This window comes from Aotus nancymaae, unplaced genomic scaffold (assembly GCF_030222135.1).
Source record: "Aotus nancymaae isolate 86718 unplaced genomic scaffold, 86718_ANA_hifiasm-v0.15.2.pri h1tg000011l, whole genome shotgun sequence".
In the NCBI taxonomy this organism is placed as follows: domain Eukaryota; kingdom Metazoa; phylum Chordata; class Mammalia; order Primates; family Aotidae; genus Aotus; species Aotus nancymaae.
Window position 1 is genome coordinate 56,965,570 of NW_026988422.1, and position 22,038 is coordinate 56,987,607.

The window sequence follows — 22,038 nt, forward strand, 5'->3', positions numbered from 1 at the left end:
CATTTAGTTCTAAAATATACCCAACCCACATTTATAGACTGCTGACTAACTTGAATGTACAGGCATTTCTGCTGTGATGCCATGTGTACCTAAATAAAACTCACCATCTATAAAATCACACACTAAATTAACAGGGCTATGGGAAAAAGAGTTATAGGCTTATCTGTCGAAATCTATAGACTTTTGAGACTAGAAAGCACTAAAAAACAGCAATAATCTAATACAAACAGTACTACTGTTAAATTGTTCTGCTAGCATCATAGTCTGTGGATCCTTTGCGGCCTGAAGCCCTGGGACCTGTGCTTCCTTCCTTCCTAAGATGCAGGTACTTGATTCATTTGCTTCTCATAGAGATCATATGCATCAGAATTAAAAATGTATTTCAGGATGGCAGGAAGGGTGTAAGAGATGTCTCTGCAACTTCTTCAACTGCATTCTGATTCCTCAGATAGCTTACTATAATGGAGTAAACATTGTTGAAGCCATTAAACCAGCCACTCTAAAGGAAGCAGTTTTTAAGATTTTCAGCTTTGTTATTAAGGTCTTATATAGCTAAGGGTTCTCTTTGATTATGAGAAAACTTATCCCTGATAGCTTCAAAATAATACCTTGTTGGGAAAAACTGCATTCCATAAATAGACACTGTAGAACAGATTGTACCTTTCTTGGCATCTTGCATTTGTTTCATGATCTCCTCTCTTTCTGCTTGTTCAGTGGCTGTTGTGACACGGAACGATCCTTCTCTTGTAAAAGTGGTCCGACTAGCATCAAAAGTAGCAGTCACTCCACATTCCTTCTCCCGCTTCTGCTTGCGCTCTAAACAGGCTGCAAAAGCACAGCCTACTGCATGGCTCAACCTTTCACCCTGTAGAGAGCAGAAGGTTTTAAAAGCTTTTTCCGAATTACAGTATTAACAATTACATACAAATAAGTCCCTTTTTTTTTTTTTTTGAAACTGAGTCTTGCTCTGCTACCTAGGCTGGAGTGCAGTGGTACTATCTCTGCTCACTGCAACCTCCGCCTCTGGGCTCAAATGATTCTCGTGCCTCAGCATCCTGAGTAGCTGGGACTACAGTCATGCACTGCCACACCTGGCTAATTTTTATATTCTAGTAGACATGGGGTTTTGCCATGTTGGCCAGGCTGGTCTCCAACTCCTGGCCTCAAGTGGTCTGCCCGTTTTAGCCTCCCAAAGCGCTAGAATTACAGGCATGAGCCACCACACTCAGCCCCAATAAGTCTGTTATGAAGGCAAGATGTTGCAATTTCCAGCTTAAAAATTTTAAAATATATTAGTATGCCAAATTAAATGAATACATTTTCTTAGGTAGCGCTTATGATAGTTCAGTTCACTGTTCAAGCCTTGGGTAAAGGGATAACCAGCAACCTGTGCTTTTGCAAGCAGCCATGGAGAACTCCTTATTCAGGCTCTGCCATGTCAGCCCTGGCCAACAGCTTAGAAGACTCAATGCAAGGTTTCAAGCCTAGACATGCAAACTTCTAGTTGCCCTTTGGGGAAGTAGTGGGAATATTTACCAGCCATTTCTAAGAAACTACTGGAAAGGCAAGGCAAATTTCAGGAGCTTAAATACACTGTTAATATGTCTAGGAAAAAAAAGGTAAAAACTTAAAACTTCTGATAAACAAACACAATTCCAGTAATTAAAAAGGAATGAGGCAGGGCATGGTGACTCACACCTGTAATCTCAGCACTCTGGGAGGCCAACGTGGGAGGATCGCTTGAGCCTAGGAGTTTGAGACCAGCCTGGATAACACAGTGAGACCCTGTCTCTACAAAAATATAAAAGAAAATTAAGCCAGGCACAGTGGCTCATTCCTGTAATCCTAGCACTTTGGGAGGCCAAGTGGGCAGATCGTGAGGTCAGGAGTTTGAGATCAGCCTGGCCAAAAGAGTGAAACTCTGTCTCTACTAAAAATAAAAAAATTAGCTGTGCGTGGTGGTGGGCACCTGTAATCCCAGTTACTCGGGGAGACTGAGACAGGAGAATTGCTTGAACCCTGGAGGTAGAGTTTGCAGTGAGCTGAGATTAGGCCATTGCACTCCAGCCTGGGCAACAAGAGCAAAACTCTGTCTCTAAAGTAAAATAAAACAAAATAAATAAAATAAAATATGTTGGGTGTGGTGGTGGTGTGTGCCTGTGGTCCTACTTGGGAGGTGGGAGGATCGCTTAAGCCCGGAAGGTCAAGGCTGCAGTGAGCTGTAATTGTGCCATCCAAAAAACAACAACAAAACAAAACAAAACAAAACACCACAACTAACAATGAGACAAAAGCTTTGCTTTCTGTCTCCCCTTTCTGAATCCCTCCTCTAAGCAACCCTCCTCATTTATGGCCCTCAGTGGTTTTAGGTTTTCCCCCATACTTTTCCTATCTTCCTCTAGCTCTCTCTAATTCCCAACTCTACCTTCCAGCCACACACAGGCAAAAGTGAAAGCATGTTTTCATCCACACCCTCTACTTATAAAAGAATTAAGCAGATAAAACTAATTTGTGTGTGGGAGGAATGGGGGACGTACATAAACAAAACACTGCTTTATAGATACATTGGATTACAGAGTCAATTTAATAAATTCAATGGATTATTTTTAGCAGGGTTATCTGTATTTTAAACCATTCTGCTAATTGTGGAATTAAAAAGCTAGAAATGGCATAATAATTGTTGGCATTATTCACAGTGAAAAGAGATATTTGGGAACAGGAACTCTTTTGTGGTGTTCTCAAAATCACACCACGTAGGCAGCTGCTTCTACACATGGTTCTGAACAAGTCGTTTCACTGGATTTTGCCTGACAGTATTAGTAATAAGGAGAAGTAATATTTAAAATGCTTATTACCCCTAAGATTTTACTACATTTAAGTACTTTATTAAGACTTTTAAACTTCTAAAAAAACTTCTGACTACTTAAAGACTGACAGATTTACTCTATGAATCCACATGAGTTTCCATCTAACTTCCTAGTAGGACGATTATTAGACCAGATGTTAAACATGAAACGGGAGTACTGAAAGATTCTTAGAATGTGTTTGCATCTGAACACAGCTCTACTATAAGGACAGAGCTACAGGTCAAGGAAGATTATTCTTTCTCCTAGGCCTAGGGCAGAAGTTGTTGAAGAGTGACCTCATCCCCAACCAACAGCGTCATCTGGGAACTTGTAACTGCAAATTCTTAAGCTCCAACCCCAAACTCACTGAATGAAAAACTCTGGATGAAGGGCCCAGCAATCTATGTTTTAAAACAAATCTACCAGGTGATTTTGATACAGTAGAACTAGGAGATTCAAACAGCCTGCTGGGCCATGATTTGAAAATAAAATGGTTTTTAAATTAGTATCTGGAAAGTGATAGCAAAATATATCATTTATGGGTTTGCTTAGGGTCTGAGAAACAGGAAAAAAGCATAGTTTAATTACTTCAACAGATTTTCAAAGCATCTGTGTCAAACCAAGGAAGAACAGCTTAAGCAATATTAGCTAAAATTTTTGGAGCAGTTAATGTGGGCCAGACCCTATGTTAACTGTGCTTATAATCATTATCCAATTTAGTATTCACAACAGTTTTCTCAATTTATAGAACCGTATACCAAGACAGAGAATGTTTAGTAACTTGCCCCAAATCCCACAGCTAGTAAGAACCAGAATCAGGAATAAAACCCATATCTGACTCAGAGCCTGAGCTCTTAGCATTTGTTTACACCAATGTTTCAGCTTTAAACAATTTTGGTCAATTTTTAGAGCATGGCCACTACTTATCTTCCAGATTAAACTTGTAGATTGACCTGTAGCCTTCATAAATGGCTATATTGCCTATTCTGTCTGAATACTTGCTGTACATACAGTTTGTGTATCTTTTTTCTGAAATGCTTGGGACCAGAAGTGTTTCTGATTTTAGATTTTTTCAGATTTGGGAATACCTGTATTATAAAGTTGACACACCAAATCCGAAAATCCAAAATCCAAAATGCTCCAATGAGTATTTCTGTTGAGTGTCATGTCGGTGCTCAAAAAGTTTAGAATTTTGGACAATTTCAGATTTTCAGATTTGAAATGCTCGATTTAGAGTAAAATCGTCTTTCATATTAGAATCTGGGATAATTTACATAAAGAATGAAAGTATTCTCTATTTTAAAACAAAACTTCTAACATACAACAATTTCTAGCATTGTTTATTCTACCATAACTTATTTCTGTTTAGGTTTTTTTTTTTTTTTTTTTTTTTGAGATGGAGTCTTGCTTCATTACCCAGGCTATGCAGTGATGTGATCTTGGCTCACTGTAACCTCTGCCTCCTGGGTTCAGGCAATTCTCGTGCCTCAGCCTCCTGAGTAGCTGGGATTACAGGCACCTGCCATCACACCCAGGTAATTTCTGTATTTTTAGTAAAGACAGGGTTTTACCACCATGTTGGTTAGGCTGGTCTTGAACTCCCAGCCTCAAGTGATCTACCCGTCTTGGCCTCTCAAAGTGCTGGGATTACAGGCGTGAGCCACCATGCCTGGCCAGTATTTCTGGTTTTTTTTTGAGATACAGTATTGCTCTGTTGCCCAGGCTGGAGTCAGTGGCATGATCTCAGCTCACTGCAACCTCCGCCTCCCAGGTTCAAATGATTCTCCTGCCTCAGCCTTCCAAGTAGCTGGGAATACAGGCACATGCCACTACACCCAGCTAATTTTTTTGTATTTTAGTAGAGATGAGATTTCAACATATTGGCTAGGCTGGTCTTGAACTCCTGACCTTGTGATCCGCCTGCCTCGGTCTCCCAAAGTACTGGGATTACAGGCATGAGCCACGGTGCCTGACCAGTATTTCTGTTTTTATAATAGTTCAAAGTATACTCCAACTCAGTTATTTTTCTTTCTTTTTTCTTTTTTTTTTTTGGAGACAGGGTCTCACTCTGTCACCCAGGTCCCAGAGTGTAATGGCACAATAACTCGCTGTAGCCTCCAACACCTAGACTCAAGTGATCCACTCGCCTCAGCCTCCCAAGCAGCTAGGACTACATGCATGTGCCACCATGTCTAGCTAATTTTTTTCTTAAACTTTGTAAAGATGAGGTTTTGCCATGTAACCCAGGTTGGTTTCCAACTTGTGGTCTTAAGTGATACTCCCACATTGGCCAAAGTGCTGGGATTATTGGAGTGATCCACCAGGCCCAGCCAAGTTCCTTCATTTGTAGTAGTCTCTTTGCAAATAGTTTTTTTTTTTTTTTAAGACAGAGTCTTACTCTGTCACCCAGGCTGAAGTGCAATGCAATCTTGGCTAACTGCAACCTCCGCCTCCCGCGTTCAAGCAATTCTTCTGCCTCAGCCTTCCGAGTAGCTGGGACCATAGGTGCAGATCATTGTTTGTATTTTTAGTAGAGACAGAGTTTCACCATATTGGCCAGGCTGGTTGGCCTCAAACTCCTGACCTCATGATCCACCCGCCTGGGCCTCCCAAAGTGCTTGGATTACAGGCTTGAGCCACCGTGCCCAGCCCACAAATATATCTTTAATACTATATCCATATGTGTCAGCAAACAAATACATTTAAGAACCTTGAAAATACTTCCAATAATTAAAAGTTTCAAATGAAGTTTAGCAACCACTATCACCAGACCATTTTTACCTTCTTTTAATGATCTTGGATCTTGGCCAATCATTTTGTTCTGTGAGTTGCAACTCACAGGGTTACACCAAGAGTGTGAACTATTTGAATAAGAGGAGCCAAATGTAGGCTAGTTTAGGTTCTTCCAAGAACAGCTGTAGCAGCATGTACTTGTTAAAAATGTAGTGGAAACTTCCTGGCTGAGCAAACCCAGAGAGAGTCCAGCTAACTGAGAATACTCATGATGAAATATGTATTTGTTGGACTCACTGTGTCCTTGACAGCCATGAAGCAGTGACAGATCCAGCGACGAGTGGTGCCATCACGACATATGTAAGAAAAGGCTCTATCAAAGTTCCTATCTGGGGCACAGAAAGAAACTTTCTCTATCGTCTGGTCAACTATGAGGTCCTAGAAAATAGAACACACAAAGAGAAGACTTACAAGGTTATTCAAGCTTCTCAGCACACAGGATGTTCATTTCATGATGCAGAATCCATACATTTGATACAACTAGGCTACAGAATAGCTAGATCTGTGTCCAGCAGTTTAAATACTAAGAATTGGACTTAGCAGACATCCTAAGAGGCACTTTGCCCAGATATCTCCCTCATCTACATGTTCAAAAGCATATGCTTGTTGATTCTAGTTTTACATCTCTTTCATGGTAGATTCCACGTTTGACAATATATATAAATCAGTATCTTTAATCCTTTTGGTTTATTTCCAAATATAAGCAAATACATATAATAGTCACATTTATGCTACCTTCGTTTCACAATTAACACTATACACACATATACACACAGTTCTGCGCCTTGCTTTTTTTCATTATATGTACCCCATCCAGTGAATTTACTTCAGATACTACTATATTTTTGAGATGTGGAATTTCCATTTGTTTCTTTTTCTTTTCTATCTTTTTTTTTTTGAGATAGATCTTTCTCTGTTGCCCAGGCTGGAGAGCACTGGCATGATCTTGGCTCACTGCAACCTCCGCCCCTGGGTTCAAGCAATTCTCCTGCCTTAGCCTCCTGAGTAGCTGGGACTACAGATGCGGGCCACCATACCTGGCTAATTTTTGGTTTTTTTTAGTAGAGATGGGGTTTCACTGTGTTAGCCAGGATGGTCTCAATCTCCTGACTTCGTGATCTGCCCACCTCAGCCTCCCAAAGTGCTGGGATTACAGCTATGAGCCACTGAGCCTGGCCATTTGTTTTCCATAGTTTCTATTCTCTGCCAAGATTTCTATGTCTTCATTCAATATGAACATATTTCCTTTTTGTCACTGAGTATGGTTATAATGACTGCTATACACTATTTTCATTTCTGTTAAGGTAGCACCCTACTTCAATGTATCATTTTCTGTACTAGTTGTGGTGATGCTATAAACACAAAACAATATAATAACTCAAATACAAGAGATGTTTATTTCTTGGTCAAATAATGAAGGTGGGTATTTAAAATCCTTGTCTGCTCATTCCAACATCTAAGTCATGTTGAAGTTGGGTCTTGATTGTTATTTTGATGAGAATAAGTCAGACTTGTCTGTTTTGTTGTATGCTGAGTAGTTTGCATTATAGACATTGTGAATGTTGTATGTGGAGAGCCTGGATCCCATTACATTCCTTGGAAGTGTTATGTTTTTGGTTTTATCAGGTAGCATTATACTCAAATAGAAAACTCTTATCTTTTGGACAGCCTCTCAAACATCAGGGTGTTTTTGTTCTTTTTTTGAGACTTTCTTACTCCGTCATCCAGGCTGGAGTGCAGTGGTGCAATCACTGTTCACTGTAACCTCAACTCCTGGGCTCAAGCGATCTTCCCACCTCAGCCTCCCAAGTAGCTATGACTACAGGTGCATGTCACCATACCTAATCAAATATCAGTTTTTATATCCTTACCTGGGCTATTTGGAGTCTGCCTTGCATCTGCATGGCTAAAGTGTCAGAGATTTGGACAGAATTTATGAACAGAATTTGGGACTACTCCTATTTGGCTCACTTATTTCCAGGATTCTCTTTTTATTTTCTTTTTTTGAGACAGAGTCTTGCTCTGTCACCCAGGCTGCTGGAGTGCAATGGCTCAATCTCAGCTTACTGCAACCTCTGCCTCTCAGATTTAAGCATTTCTTGTGCCTCAGCCTCCTGAGTAGCTGAGACCACAGGCACACACTACCACGCCCAACTAATTTTTTGTATTTTTAGTAGGGATGGGGTTTCACCATGTTGGCCAGGCTGGTCTTGAACTCTTGGCCTCAAGTGATCCACCCACCTCAGCCTCCCAAAGTGCTGGAATTACAAGCATGAGCCACCACGCCTGGCCTTTCTTTTTACCTTCTAGTAGCTATTGTTGCCTCAAATTCTGTCTTTTGCACTTTGGGAGGACAAGGCAGGTAGATCACTTGAGTCAAGAGTTCGAGACCAGCCTGACCAACACGGTGAAACTCTCTCTCTACTAATAATACAAAAATTCACCATGTGTGGTGGCGGGTGCCTGTAATGCCAGCTACTCGGGAGGCTGAGACAGAAGAATCACTTGAACCCGGGAGGCAGAGGATGCAGTGAACTGAGATCACGCCATTGCACTCTAGCCTGGGTGACAGAGCCAGACTCTGTCTATAAAAAAAAAAAAAAAATTCTGTCTTCTGGTTTTTAAGACCAGAAAGACTAAATGTTTCCCATTGAAGTTTGAGCTACCCTATATGGTATAGACTGGGGCCTTTCCTAGTCTAGAAGTTGTGAAATGGGAAATCAATCAATACAATTTCCTTCTTCTAAGTGTCAGCTTCTCTCTAGAATCTACCTGCTTTGGGTTAGTTTCTAGTACCTTCGAATAATTGGGTTATTTTGTTTAGAATTTATAGTTGTTTGCTAGAGGGTCGGTCCAACAGAAGCTCTATTTAGTTATTGCTATAAGTGAAACACACTGAAGATTCATTTTGAAACTTTTTTCTTTGTAACATAAATTTCATTTCCATTCATATTTCCATCTACCAATTCAATTACATGTCCATTGCAATGCATTTATCCCTTTTTCTACAGAACTATCTAAGCGTTACTATACTCAATTAGGAACACTAGGCTGAGTGCAGTGGCTCACACCTGTAATCCCAGCACTTTGGGAGGTTGAGGTGGGAGGAGTGCTTGAGCCCAGGGGTTCAAGACCAGCCTGGGCAACATAGTGAGACCCTAGCTCTAAAAAAAAAAAAAAAAAATTAGCTGGGCCATGGTGGTATGTGCCTACAGTCCCAGCTACTTGGGAGGCTGAGTCTCAGGATCCCTTGAGCCTAGGAGACTGAGGCTGCGGTGATCTATGATTGTGCCACTGTACTCCAGCCTGGGTGGCAGTGTAAGACACGACACTGTCTAAAAAATAAAAAAAAAAAAGGTAGCAATGCTACCAGAATCAAGATAGACATGAGGTGGGAGATGGGAGAGCAAGGCAATCTGACAGAGCTTCTTGCTCAAAGGTTACGGGCTTCAGATTTCAGCTTCTGTTCTACAAAAATTTGTGCATATCATGGCATGGTGTTATCACAAACACTGATCCCAACACTGTATTAGTTCCTGCTTATACTGAAATACAAGGTGGGAAGATAAGCCCAATGGTGACAAGCCACCAATTACTACTAATTACTACTATACAGTGTGGGAAAAAAACTGAACTAATGAATACCAGTGGTGTAAGCAGCCACAAGGGGGCAATATCACTTTCCAACTATTTTATAAAACAATTAAATGCATAGCTTTCAAGTATAATAAATTTCATCCAAACACTAATGAAAACTACACAAGTTCCTAAAAATAAGCTAATTAAAATGATCACTGTTTCCAACAGTAATGTACTAAAATTTTAGAATACTGCTTCACTTGAACTTAAAAGAATGCACTGTAAGGTCAAATGACTAAAATGCAGCTCTATTAAATCACTTGAAATTTATCAGGCAAGTTGCCTATCAAAACTGCTTTTTACCTGCCAGACTTTCTCCCCTTTCAGTGGCATCTGCATTTAAGAAAAATTATCTTCTTGTTACATTTTTTTCCTGACTTTAGTTCTAGGAAATTTTAATTAATAATTAAATGTACTTATAACACCTTATGCTTTCTAGGGGTACAGCTGTGTCTCCATTCTTGTTTAGGATCACTGTCTCTCAAATGCAAAATGCTACCTATGATTTGAGATATTATTTGGATTCTAAGTAAATGTTAACCAAAGAGCTATTTACTAGTCCTTAAGATGTCACTTAAATTGAGTTTTGAGTCAAAAGCCAGGTTACTTAGTTCAAATATCATTTTTTAAAAATAGTGTTTTCTTCTTCAGAAGAAGAAATTTTAAATGTGGAGTCCATCTTTTTAAAAATTTTAAAATATAGTAAAAGCATAGTCTATCATCTTTTATATCAAATGTGTAGAGTTGAAACTTTTAAAAAAAAATCTAAGAACAAAAGTAGGCCAGGAGCAGTGGCTTGTGCCTATAATCACAGCACTCTGGGAGGCCAAGGTGAGTGGATCATTTGAGGTCAAAAGTTCAAGACCAGCCCGACCAACATGGTGTAAACTTGTCTGTACTAAAAATACAAAAATTATTGGGGCATGGTTGCACATGCTTGTAATCCCAGCTACTTGCCACTGCACTCCAGCCTGGGCAACAAAAGCATAACTCCATCTCAAAAACAAAAAACAAAACAAAAAACAAAAATAAAACCCAGATCTTAACATTAAATGCTAATGCTTAGTACCTTAGACATGCTATGTCATGTAGAACAAAATGTTGAGAGAATACTATTTTTCATAAAGTAAATGAGTAACTAAAGTGGTTTCCTGAACATTAAACAGTCTCTCAGAAGACTGTACTTTGGACTAAGTGGAAGAATAAAAAGTGACATCAACCTCTTAAGGGTATTATATTGGATCATTGGAGATTTTTAAAAACATTAAGAGCAGTCGCTGGGCGCGGTGGCTTATGCCTGTAATCTCAGCACTTTGGGAGGCCAAGGCAGGTGGATCACCTGAGGTCAGGAGTTCAAGACCAGCTTGGCCAACCTGGTAAAATCCCATCTCTACTAAAAATACAAAAATTAGTTGGGCGTGGTGGCGGGTGCCTGTAATCCCAGCTACTTGAGAGGTTGAGGCAGGAGAATCACTTCAACCTGGGACGCAGAGGTTGCAGTGAATTGAGATTGCACCATTGTACTACTGCCTGGGTGACAGAGTAAGACTCCGTCTCAAAAAACAAAAAACAAAAAAAAATTATGAGCAGTCCTATTTAAGCTTATAAGAATCTTACCATTAGGCCAGATGCCGTGGCTCAATCCTGTAATCCCAGCATTTTGGGAGGTTGAGGTGAGCGGATCACCTGAGGTCAGGAGTTTGAGGCCAGCCTGGCCAACATAGTGAAACCCTGTCTCTACTAATAATGCAAAAATTAGCCAGGCAAGGTGGCATACACTGGTAATCCCAGCTACTCCAAAGGCTGAGGCAGGAGAATTGCATGAACCCGGGAGGTAGAGGTTGCAGTGAGCCTAGATCATGCCATTGCACTCCAGCCTGTGAGACAAGAGTAAAACTCCATCTCCAAAAAAATAAACAAATGAAATAAATAAAAATAAAAAAAAGAATCTTACCTTAGTTTTTTCATCCACAACTCTGAGTCCATCTGCTGAGACCCACAGAACCGCTTTAACTGCTTTCTTTCCAGTCTTTTAAGAGAAACCAAAAGGGGGAGGGGGAGATACACATATATACTATTAAAAAAAAAGGTCATCTTCCACAGAAAACACTGACTTCTGCCTTCCAAAAGTCACAAGTACAGATGGAGTCCAAGTTCAGGAGTGGTGCCCAAAGCCAGATACTCAAACCAAACTGCAGAAACATTCAGGAAAAACGAGCCAAAGCCATTATTTTAGAAACACAATGCAAAACATAAGATAAAATTAAGTAAAAGGGAAGTAACGGATGGAATAAAAACCAAGATATCATATTCCATAAAGGGCAAATAATTCATAACTATATTCTTTACCCATTTAAAAAATCAACCAAGAAAACCAAGAGTCAGATAAATATTAAATACATAAGGAGTTACACCACAAGTAGCATCTACAAGTTTATTTTGAGCAGGAAGTAACATGTCTAAATTGAGATGCTGACCATTCTACTATCCTATGACCCCAATGTGTTTAGCAGGACCCTTGGTCACCTAAAATTTTCTTGTTAAAAACACAATAGGTCTTTATCATTCTATTACCAATCTTTAAAAGCCATTATTTGTCCTCTCAGGGTTAACAGATATTTTTCCTAACAATGTTTTTTTCTTGAGGTGGAGTCTCACTCTGTCCCCAGACTGGAGTGCAGTGGTGCAATCTTGGCTCACTGCAACCTCTGCCTCCCGGGTTCAAGGATTCTCCTGCCTCAGCCTCCCAAGTAGTTGGGATTACAGGTGCCCACCACCACGCCCAGCTAATTTTTAGTAGAGATGGAGTTTCACCATGTTACATGGCCAGGCTGGTCTGGAACTCCTGACCTCATGTGACCCAACTGCCTCAGCCTCCCAAAGTGCTGGGATTACAGGTGTGAGCCACTGTGCCCAGCATCTAATAATTTTAGAGATGAGGTCTATGTTGCCCAGGCTGGAGTGCAGTGGCTACTCACAGGTACGATCATAGAGCATTACAGCCTTGAGCTCCTGTGCTCAAGTGATCCCCCCATCCCAACCTCATGTGTAGTTGGGACTACAAGTATGCACCACTGCACCCAGCCTTGGCTTGTTTTTTAATTTGACATTAAATGCATGGAGACATTTTGGGGACACAGGAAGATTTTAAAACTACTGAAAAATAATTTTCTTTTTTTACTGGCTCAGAAAAGACTTTCTGGCACATGAGAATCCCATGAGAAACAAGCTGATGCATAATTCCTCTTGTGATGAAATTAAATAGTAATTTAACTGTGTCTTTCTTTTTAACTGCCTCAAGGATACAGCATAATAAAACAAAAGCAATATGAAGGCTGAGAATAGGTATCAGATTATCATAAAAATTATATATCAAAAGGAATCTGGTGCTAAGATTGGAGCAGTAGCCTCTAGAAGGGACAAGGAAGACTATCAGAACTGTCTACCATTCTCCTCTATATGTAGTCGAGGCCCAGGAAAACTTGATATGGAGGCATGCCCTTACTTAAATAACCTGTGATCCACTCAGCCTCATCATCTCTACCACCATCATACATTTGATGAGTGCCTATAATATGTTAGCCAGTGGAAATACCTGGAAGACTACTGAAAGGCGACAATCAAACAAAAAATACAGAATACAGTAGGTAAGTGAATACGGTATAGAATACAGTAGAGCTGAGAACAAGGTATAATGACACCAGAAAAGAGGTATAATCAAATCTCTTCATGGAATTGGGGAAGGTTATACAAAGGAGAAGACTGAACTGGGTGCTGAAGTAATTTTTCTTGATGTTCTAGGTAGGGGTAGGGAGGCAGGGAAGTAACAGAGGTAGTGGACATGCCAGGCAGAAGAAACAGTAGTACAGGACATGGAAGCAAACAACATGGCATGTCCAGGGCTCTAAATATTTCAGTATGTCCTGACAAGTAGACTTGGCAATGGGGGAGGCACAATGGGAGATAGAATAGGAAAGGCCTAATCACAGAAGGCCTTCTATGCCTGATAAGGAATTTGATCTTGATTCTATGGGCAATTAGAAGCTAATCTGTGAATATTAACATTTATAATAAACTGAATTTAGGTAAAGGAAATTAGCCTTGGTAATATGGGTAGGCTTCATCCAATCAGTTGAAGGCCTCAAGAGCAAAAACTGAGGTTTCCTGAAGAAACCCTGCCTGAGCTTCCAGCCTGTTGGCCTGCTTTACAGATATCAGACTTGCCAGCCAGCCCCCACAATCACATGAGTAAATTCTTATTTTATATATATATATATATAAATCATATATATGTAAAACCTCCTAGTGTTTGTCTCTTTGGAGGATCCTGATACAGAAGTGGAAGTTAGATTAGAATGAGATGAAAAGTAAATGAAAGGCAAGAAGAGTCTACAAGTATTAAATATTTCTTTAAAAAGCTTTTCTATAAAAAGGAGAGCTGTAGGGCAATAAGACACAGGCAGAGCATCAAGGGAAGTCTACATGAATTGTGATAAATGAGCATGTTATACTAGAAATAGAAGGGGCTTTGGACTGAAACAAATATGAGACTGAATTCAGTGCTACTATTCATAAGCTAAGAAAGTTATGTAGCCCACTGAGCTTCCATCTCTTTATCTGTAAAATATTTGTAGTTTGTTAAAAGGATTAGAGATTACATACAGTACCTGGAATTTAAATAGGATAATAATTAGCAGCCATTTATCATCATTATATTATTATTAATAAACTTTTAAAAACCTCTCCCAATAGTAAAACAGAATTCTTGAAAGAGTGATATACATTTTTAACAACAACAAAAAATCCTCTTCATGTGCTGAATGGGAAAAGCCAGTGGAACAATGGAAAGTGAAGGCCCAAGAAAAAGAGTAATTTAGAGGACAAAGTCCAACAAAAGGCAGGGTGAGATGGGGCTAGAATACAAGTTTTAGACAGGAAGAGAGATGTCCTTTCCTCTGAAATGGAGTGACAAAGTGGGGTTGAGTAGAGATGAAGACAGATTTGTAAAGGAGGGAGTAGTAAGTGGAGGAAATTCACTCTGGAGAGCCATAAATTCATCTGTGAATTTATGGTTTTACTTTACCTGCTTTACTTTGCTGGGGAGAGGAAAGATGACAGGCAGAGTAAAACAGTAAGGATTCGGAACAGCAGTGTGGGGGCAGTCCAGTATCCTAACTAGAAATCAAGCTGTTGTCTGGACTTGAATTCTGGTTCTGCAACTTAACTCCTAGTATGACCAAAGGCAGGTTAATTTCACTTCTCTATGCTTCACTTTCTTCACCTGTATAATGATGTTAATAATCTCATATACCTCAAAGGATTACTGTGAGGATTAAACGACGTATATAAAAGGTTTAGAACAAGGATGGTCATATAATTTACTCTACAAACTGGGAACCTTTGAAAGTGAAAGGGATCAGGCCACAGTTAACTAATCAAAGAACTGAAAAAAGATAACCTATACCAAATATGAAATGTAGAATTTACATACAGGCTGGGGGCAGTGACTCAGGCCATCCCAGCACTTTGGGAGGCTGAGGCGGGGGGGATAATCTGAGGTCAGGAGTTCAAGACCAACCTGACCAACATGGCGAAACCCTATCTCTACTAAAAACACAAGAATTAGCCAGGTGTGATGGTGAGCACCTGTAATCCCAGCTACTCGGGAGGCTGAGGCAGGAGAATTGCTTGAACCCGGGAGGTAGAGGTTGTAGTGAGAATATGTTATCATATGTATCTATTACAAATAACTACATCAGGACACTTGTACCAGAAAAGAAACGCATAGGTAATCTTAACATGAAGAAAACTGGTGAAGGAACACAAAATGGCTGGAATGGCACAGAAATAGTAACAAGCTCAGCACACTGTAAGATGACTTTTTCCTAAATAAAAAAGCTACCCACAGTAAAAGGCAAATGAAATAACCCATTGCTATCTGCCTGTCTCCAGAGGTTTTTGTTTGTTTGTTTTCTGTTTCTTTAAGTAGAAGCCACTGTTTCTTTCTTTTATTTTTGTTAGAGACAAGGTCTTACTCTGTCACCCAGGCTGGAGCACAGTGGTGTGATCATAGTTCACTGCAGCCTCAAACTCCTGGGCTCAAGTGATCCACCCACCACAGCCTCCTGAGTAGCTGCGAGACCACAAGCAAATACCACCACACCTGGCTACTTTTTAATTTTTATAGAGACGAGGTCTTGATATGTTGCCCAGGCTGGTCTTGAAATCCTGACTTCAAGTGATCCTTTCACCTCAGCCTCCCAAAGTAGTAGGATTACAGATGTGAGCCACTATGCTCAGTTGAAACCCCTTTTTAAAAATAAATTGAGGCTGGGCGTGGTGGCTCACGCCTGTAATCCCAGCACTTTGGGAGGTGGACAGATCACGAGGTCAGGAGTTTGAGACCAGTCTGACCAAGATGGTGAAACCCCGTCTCTACTAAAAACACAAAAAAATTCGCTGGGCGTGGTGGCACGCGCTTGTAGTCCCAGCAACTTGGGAGGCTGAGGCAGAAAAATCACCTGAACCCAGGAGGCGGAGGTTGCAGTGAGCCGAGATCATGCCACTGCACTCGAGCCTGGGTGACAGAGTGAGACTGTCTCAAAAAAATAATAATTCAAAAAATAAAATAAAAATAAAATAAATAAACTGAAAAAAGATGATGATGACAAGTTGGTAATATAGATGGTAGGTGGAAAGATTCTTATATTGCTCTTTTATTTCTTTTTTTAAATTTATTATTTTTTTTTAATAGACGGGGTTTCACCATGTTGGTTGGGCTGGGTCATGAACTCCCAACCTCAGGTGATCTGCCCACCTTGGCCTCCAAAGTGCATGGATTACAAGCATGAGCCACCATGCCCGGCCTGCTCTTTTATTTCATCAGTATAACTGATGTTATCCTTGGGAGAGATGAGCTGGAGTTGGAGGAATGAGTTTTGTTTTGTTTTTTGAAACAGAGTCTTGCTCTGTTGCCCATGCTTTGAGTGCAGTGGTGCAATCCAGGCTCACTGCAACCTCTGCCTCCCAGGTTCAAACAATTCTCCTGCCTCAGCCTCCCGAATAGCTGGGATTACAGCCACCTGCCACCACACCCCACTACGGCTAATTTTTCTATTTTTAATACAATGAGGTTTCACCATGTTGGCCAGGCTAGTCTTGAACTCCTGACCTCAGGTGATCCACCTGCCTCAGTCTCCCAAAGTGCTGGGATTACAGGTGTAAGCCACCGCACCCAGCTGGAATGAATTTTTAAACTGTTTAAATCAGAAATTAGCATACTTTTTTTGTGAAGGGCCAGATAACAAAATATTTTAGGCTTTGCAGCACATATGATCTCTATTGTAACTACTCAATTCTATCATTGCACAAAAGCAGCCATAATAATATGTACACAAATGAGCATGACTTTGTTCCAATAAAATGTTATTTACAAAAACAAATACAGTAGTTGGCCATAGTTTTCGATATCTGATATAATCTCTAGAAAGTAATTAATTGAATCTTCTTGGAAAGTAATTCATTATACTGAAATATTATACCTGTTGGAATTGTGTCCCTGAATTCTTTTTCTTTTTTTTTCTGACAAATGTATTTACATCCGACCTATTATTTTAAGGTGCTGTCCAACTCTAAAATTCTATAATTCCCAAGATCACCAATGAGATAAGAGCATGCCATTAATTAATATAAATAAAAAAGGCATTTGGAGGCAAGACTGCTGGGCATATGCTAGGTAAGAGCAAAAGGGTTAAACAGATGTTCTAATGTAAGCTGAAGCAAAGAAATGCTATAAAGACACATGGACACACAATTTGGCATAGTTTTGAAATGTTAAGAAGTAACAGCAGCAAACAGATCAATTAGGGCAGAGCAAGTCACTCTCAGAGCAACCGTGATTTGCAATTCTATTGTGCAAAGTTCCTTGAGTTACAAACCAAAGAGATCTTCAAAAGTATCCAATGTGTAAAGAATCACTGGTCAGTCTTTCTGTGAAAGACTACACAGAAGCAGGCAGAGTAATGGTGATATATAAACCAGGGAACAATAACACACTGTGTATAAACTTGTAATGTACTTGTAATAAACAAACAAGAGACTTTTTTCCAGAGGAAACCCAGCTTCATTGTTTTTTAATCAGAAGAGAAAAGCCTTGAAGTCTATAATGTGATATTTGAATTTCTAACAGAATGGTGTAATAAATAAATTTTGCCTTATAATTCCAAAATCCAGTGAATATTCCCCAAAGAACAAAGCAGTGAAAAGACAGAAACACAAGTTTCTTCAGGATTTGAGAGTGTACTGTACTCATGAAGAGTACACTAACTTTTAGTCTCGGACACTAAGTTTCACTATTCCTGTACTTTCTTAAATGAGGGAGCACTTAAAGGCTTTTAGGAAAAAATAAGGACAGAGCATGTAATGAACTACACAGTAAAGGAGAGATTTTTGGGAGGCAATTTAGCTCTTCTGGTTTGCCAAATCACTTCAACTGGGGGAGGGGAGACCTAGGGATTATTCTAATATTAAGTTCATATTTGAAAGGTGATATAGTAGTTGAAAATTCTAGAGGCATCTAAAATTCAACCTGTCCAAAACCAAATTTATCCCTTCTCAAAATGAGTGATTACACAATCCCCTTGGTCATCCATGAAAAATCTGGGACTCATCTTCTGTTTCCTTCTCAATACCCCTAGGTTGAATGAATGAATGAATGAGTGAGTGTGGAACATATTTTCTCTCATTCTAATGTCCCTGATAGTGCTGTTCCTTCTGTCTGAAATCTCTTTCTCTTCTAACTTAGTTTAACTAGAGCTCACAATTTTTAGGCTCAGCCTTAGGTGTCATCTCCTAGAAGCCTTCATTACAATCTTTCACATTCACTCTTCCTCTTTGCTCCAGAAGCACCTGTTATTGTTAAACAATTTGCTAACCATCTCTTCCCCTGATTCTTCCCATGACAGGGTGAACTTGAAGAGCAGTATATTTCTCATTCACTCCTTCATTCATTAATGAATTTGAATATTTTGGAGCAACTACTATGGACCACAAATTATTCTAGGTACTTAAGATTCAGCAGTGTACAAAACAGGTGAAGATCACTGTCCTCACAGAGCTTACATTTCAGTGAGGGAGAGATAAACAAATAAGTAGAATGTATGGTATGACACACAGTGATAAACCCTATCAAAGAAAAATAAAGCTAGGAAGGGATTAGGGAGTGTGTACATCTGGGGGAAGAGTGGTGTTTGGATTTTTAAGAGTTGTCAGTAAATGCCTGAGAATGGGGCTTTTGAGTGAAGAGAAAGAGTTGGAAGTAAGCCACACATATATCTGGATTATGTGTGTTCCAGACTAGAGGTTACAGCAAGTACAAAGGCCCTGAGGTGGAAGCATAGCTGGTGTGTTTAAGGAATAGCGAGGAGGCTAGTGTGGCTGGAACAGAGAGAGCAAGAAGAATGCTACGAGGAGATAAAAGAGGAAAGAAACAGGACAAAGGGGATTCATATACAATGGCCTACAAGGCCTAAAAGACTTTGGCTTTTACCCTGAGTAGGTCAAGAAGCTACTGGAGGACCTGGGAGAGTGAAGTAACATAATCGGGCCTCTGTCTTAAAAAGATCACTCAGGCTGATCTCTCAAGAGGGGACTGAAGGAGGACAATAATGAAAGCAGGGGTCATAGAATGCTAGTAGGATGCTACTGCAATGGTTCAGATGAGAGGAGATGCTGGCTTGGACCAGGGTAGGAGTGGTGAAGATAGTGAGAAATGATTAGGTTCCTGTAGGCTGAAGCAGACAGGAACTGTTGATGGAGTGGATGCAGGGTGTAAGAAAAAGAGAAGACAAGGTAAAATCCAGGGTTTGGCTAGAGCACAGGGACAGAGTTGCTGTATACTGAGACTGGGAAAGACTAGAAGAGATCCTTCTCTCCTTGGGGGAATTTGTCACATACTGAAGTGTGAGATGACTAGCAGACATCAAAGTGAAAAGGTTTAATAATGATAATAGTGAAACCTATCTACCAAAACAGGCCATTTGGTGTTCTTTACTTATATTTATTCATCTAATCTTCACAACAATCACATGAAGTACGCATTAACTGCAAAGCTAGTAAGTGCAAGTAATCTGGCTCCGAAGGCTATGTCCTTGATTCCTATGCTATATTGCTTCTAAGATGGAAATACCATTATGGAGTATAGGGGAGATGTATGGAGATATAAATTTAAAAACCATCAGCATATATTACATAAATGATATTTAAAGCCATCACACTGTGGATAAGATAATTAATGGAGAGGTGTAGGCTGAGAATACTCCACAGACAAAGGGGAAAACTGGGAAAGTATGATCCCTGAACTCCAAATGAATAGTGTTTCAAGGGGGGGTGAGAGATGGGTTATGTCAATTGCTGCTGATAGTCTGAGTAAGGTGACAGGACTACTGAAATAGTAATACAAAAAGATAAGAGCAGCTGTGGTGGGGTGGTGGAGGTAAAATTTGTGCAGATGATTAAATGGGTTCAACAGAAGAAGGAACTGAGGGTACCAAGAAGAAACATTAAAAAAAAAAAAAGATGGTATATTTTTATGCTAATAGATGATCCACTAGATCCACTAGAGAAAGAAAACTGATTATAGAGGAGAGAGGGGGTAACATTGGCAGAATAAGTAAGAGTTGGAATAATAAGAATCTGGTGCAGTTGGCCTCTGCGAGAAGCATAGATAGTTCATCCCTTGAATAGGAGGGAAACAATATATGAGCACAGATACCCTTTTAAAGAATAGGATCCAATACCCAAAGGATTATAAATCATTCTACTGTAAAGACACATGCACGGCCCAGGCATGGTGGCTCATGCCTGTAATCCGAGCATTTTGGGAGGCTGAGGCGGGTGGATCATGAGGTCAGGAGTTCAAGACCAGCCTGACCAACATGATGAAACCGTGTCTCTATTAGAAATACAAAAAAATTAGCCGAGCATGGTGGCATGTGCCTGTAATCCCAGCTACTCATGAAGCTGAGAAAGGAGAATCAGTTGAACCCAGGAAGCGGAGGTTGCAGTGAGCTGAGTACCGTACTCTAGCCTGGGTGACAGAGCGAGACTCCATCTGAAAAAGACAAGACATGCACATGTATGTTTATTGCAGCACTATTCAGCAAAGACTTGGAACCAACCCAAATGCCCATCAATGATAGACTGGATAAAGAAAATGTGGCATACATACACCATGGAATACTATGCAGCCATAAAAAAGAATGAGTTCATGTCCCTTGTTAGGGACGTGGATGAAGCTGGAAACCATCATTCTCAGCAAACTAACACAGGAACAGAAAACCAAACACTGCATGTTCTCACTCATAAGTGGGAGTTGAACAATGAGAACACATGGACACAGGGAGGGGAATATCACAGACTAGGGCCTGTCAGCGGGTGGGGGCAAGAGGAGGGAGAGCATTAGGACAAATACCCAATGCATGTGGGGTTTAAAACCCAGATGACAGGTTGATGGGTGCAGCAAACCACCATGGCACAAGTATACCTATGTAACAAACCTGCATGTTCTGCATATATATCCCAGAACTTAAAGTACAATAAAAAAAGAACGGGATCCAGAATGAAGATAAGCACTAAGTACAAGTTGCCATAGAGGAGAAAATTTAGGAAATACAAAATAGAATGTAGATTTCAATACACTAATTCAAGAGTGGAGTCATAAATGCCATGAAATCCTTTACTCTCAGGAATTAGGTTAAAACAACATAACCACATATTACTTTTCAACCATGCAATCTCTAAACCTTAACCATTTCTAATGGTGCCATTTAGCAACTGTAAAAACATAAAAACTTGAAAAACCGTATTTGGCAGTACATTAACAGGATCTGTTAGAACAAATTATTATAATATTTTTGGTATTTTTGTTTTTGAGATGACAGTCTCACTCTGTTGCCCAGGCTGGAGTGCAGTGGCGTGATCTCATCTCACTGCAACCTCTGCCTTCCGGGTTCCAGTGATTCTCCTGCCTCAGCCTCCCGAGTAGCTGGGACTACAGGCGCCTGCCACCATGCCCAACTCATTTTCTATATTTTTAGTAGACAAAGGTTTCACCATATTGGCCAGGCTGGTCTCGAACTGCTGACCTCGTGATTCACTCTCCTTGACCTCCCAAAGTGCTGGGATTACAGGCATGACCTACCATGCCCGGACTATTTTTGGGGATTTTATACAGTTAGAAGTGGGTGCTACACAGAAAAATGGATCAAAGTGATATAACCTAGAGAGGAGTTCACAAACTCAAATGCCTGTTAAGAGTTTAAGGCAGATCACAAATGAGTGAAGCAGGGTGAATGCCAGGGACAATAGGGAGTTGCAGGGATTGTGGCAAACAGGCAAAGGGCACAGCTGCTACTCAGCTCAAGCCACTGTTGCCACATAGAAAGCATGCTGTTTTGCCAGGTCTGCTAATTCTTAAGATAAATAACCTACTTTTTATATAAAAGCTCTGTGCAGGCCATACACTCTATGTTTGGGGAAGTATTCAGGTCCTTGGGCTGTCTAGCGCCTCTGCGTTAGACACTTCTCCATTAATTAAGGCATACCCGAGGAAAGCAGAGGCTAATGCTTTTTGAATGACAGAACATCAACATGGGTTAGGTGAAAGAATGTTTCACCATGTTTCAGAAAACCTTGGTTTCAGTGTAGGCACTGCCATTTAGTATTAGCTGGGTGAACTCTCTGAGCTTCTGTTTATTCATTT

At 40.2% G+C, this 22,038-nt stretch overlaps 1 protein-coding gene across 8 annotated transcripts in view; it reads right to left on the reverse strand.

The window, feature by feature from the left end:
* NUMB (NUMB endocytic adaptor protein) overlaps positions 1-22,038 on the reverse strand; it is a 176,359-nt gene that overhangs the window by 10,939 nt on the left and 143,382 nt on the right. For all 8 annotated transcript variants that reach the window (XM_012438147.3, XM_012438140.3, XM_012438144.3 and 5 more), the window contains 3 exons: positions 11,233-11,307; positions 5,877-6,017; positions 661-865 (listed from right to left, as the gene is read on the reverse strand). In XM_012438147.3, coding sequence (XP_012293570.2) covers positions 661-865; positions 5,877-6,017; positions 11,233-11,307 — 421 coding nt within the window. The remainder of the gene's footprint in view (positions 1-660; positions 866-5,876; positions 6,018-11,232; positions 11,308-22,038) is intronic.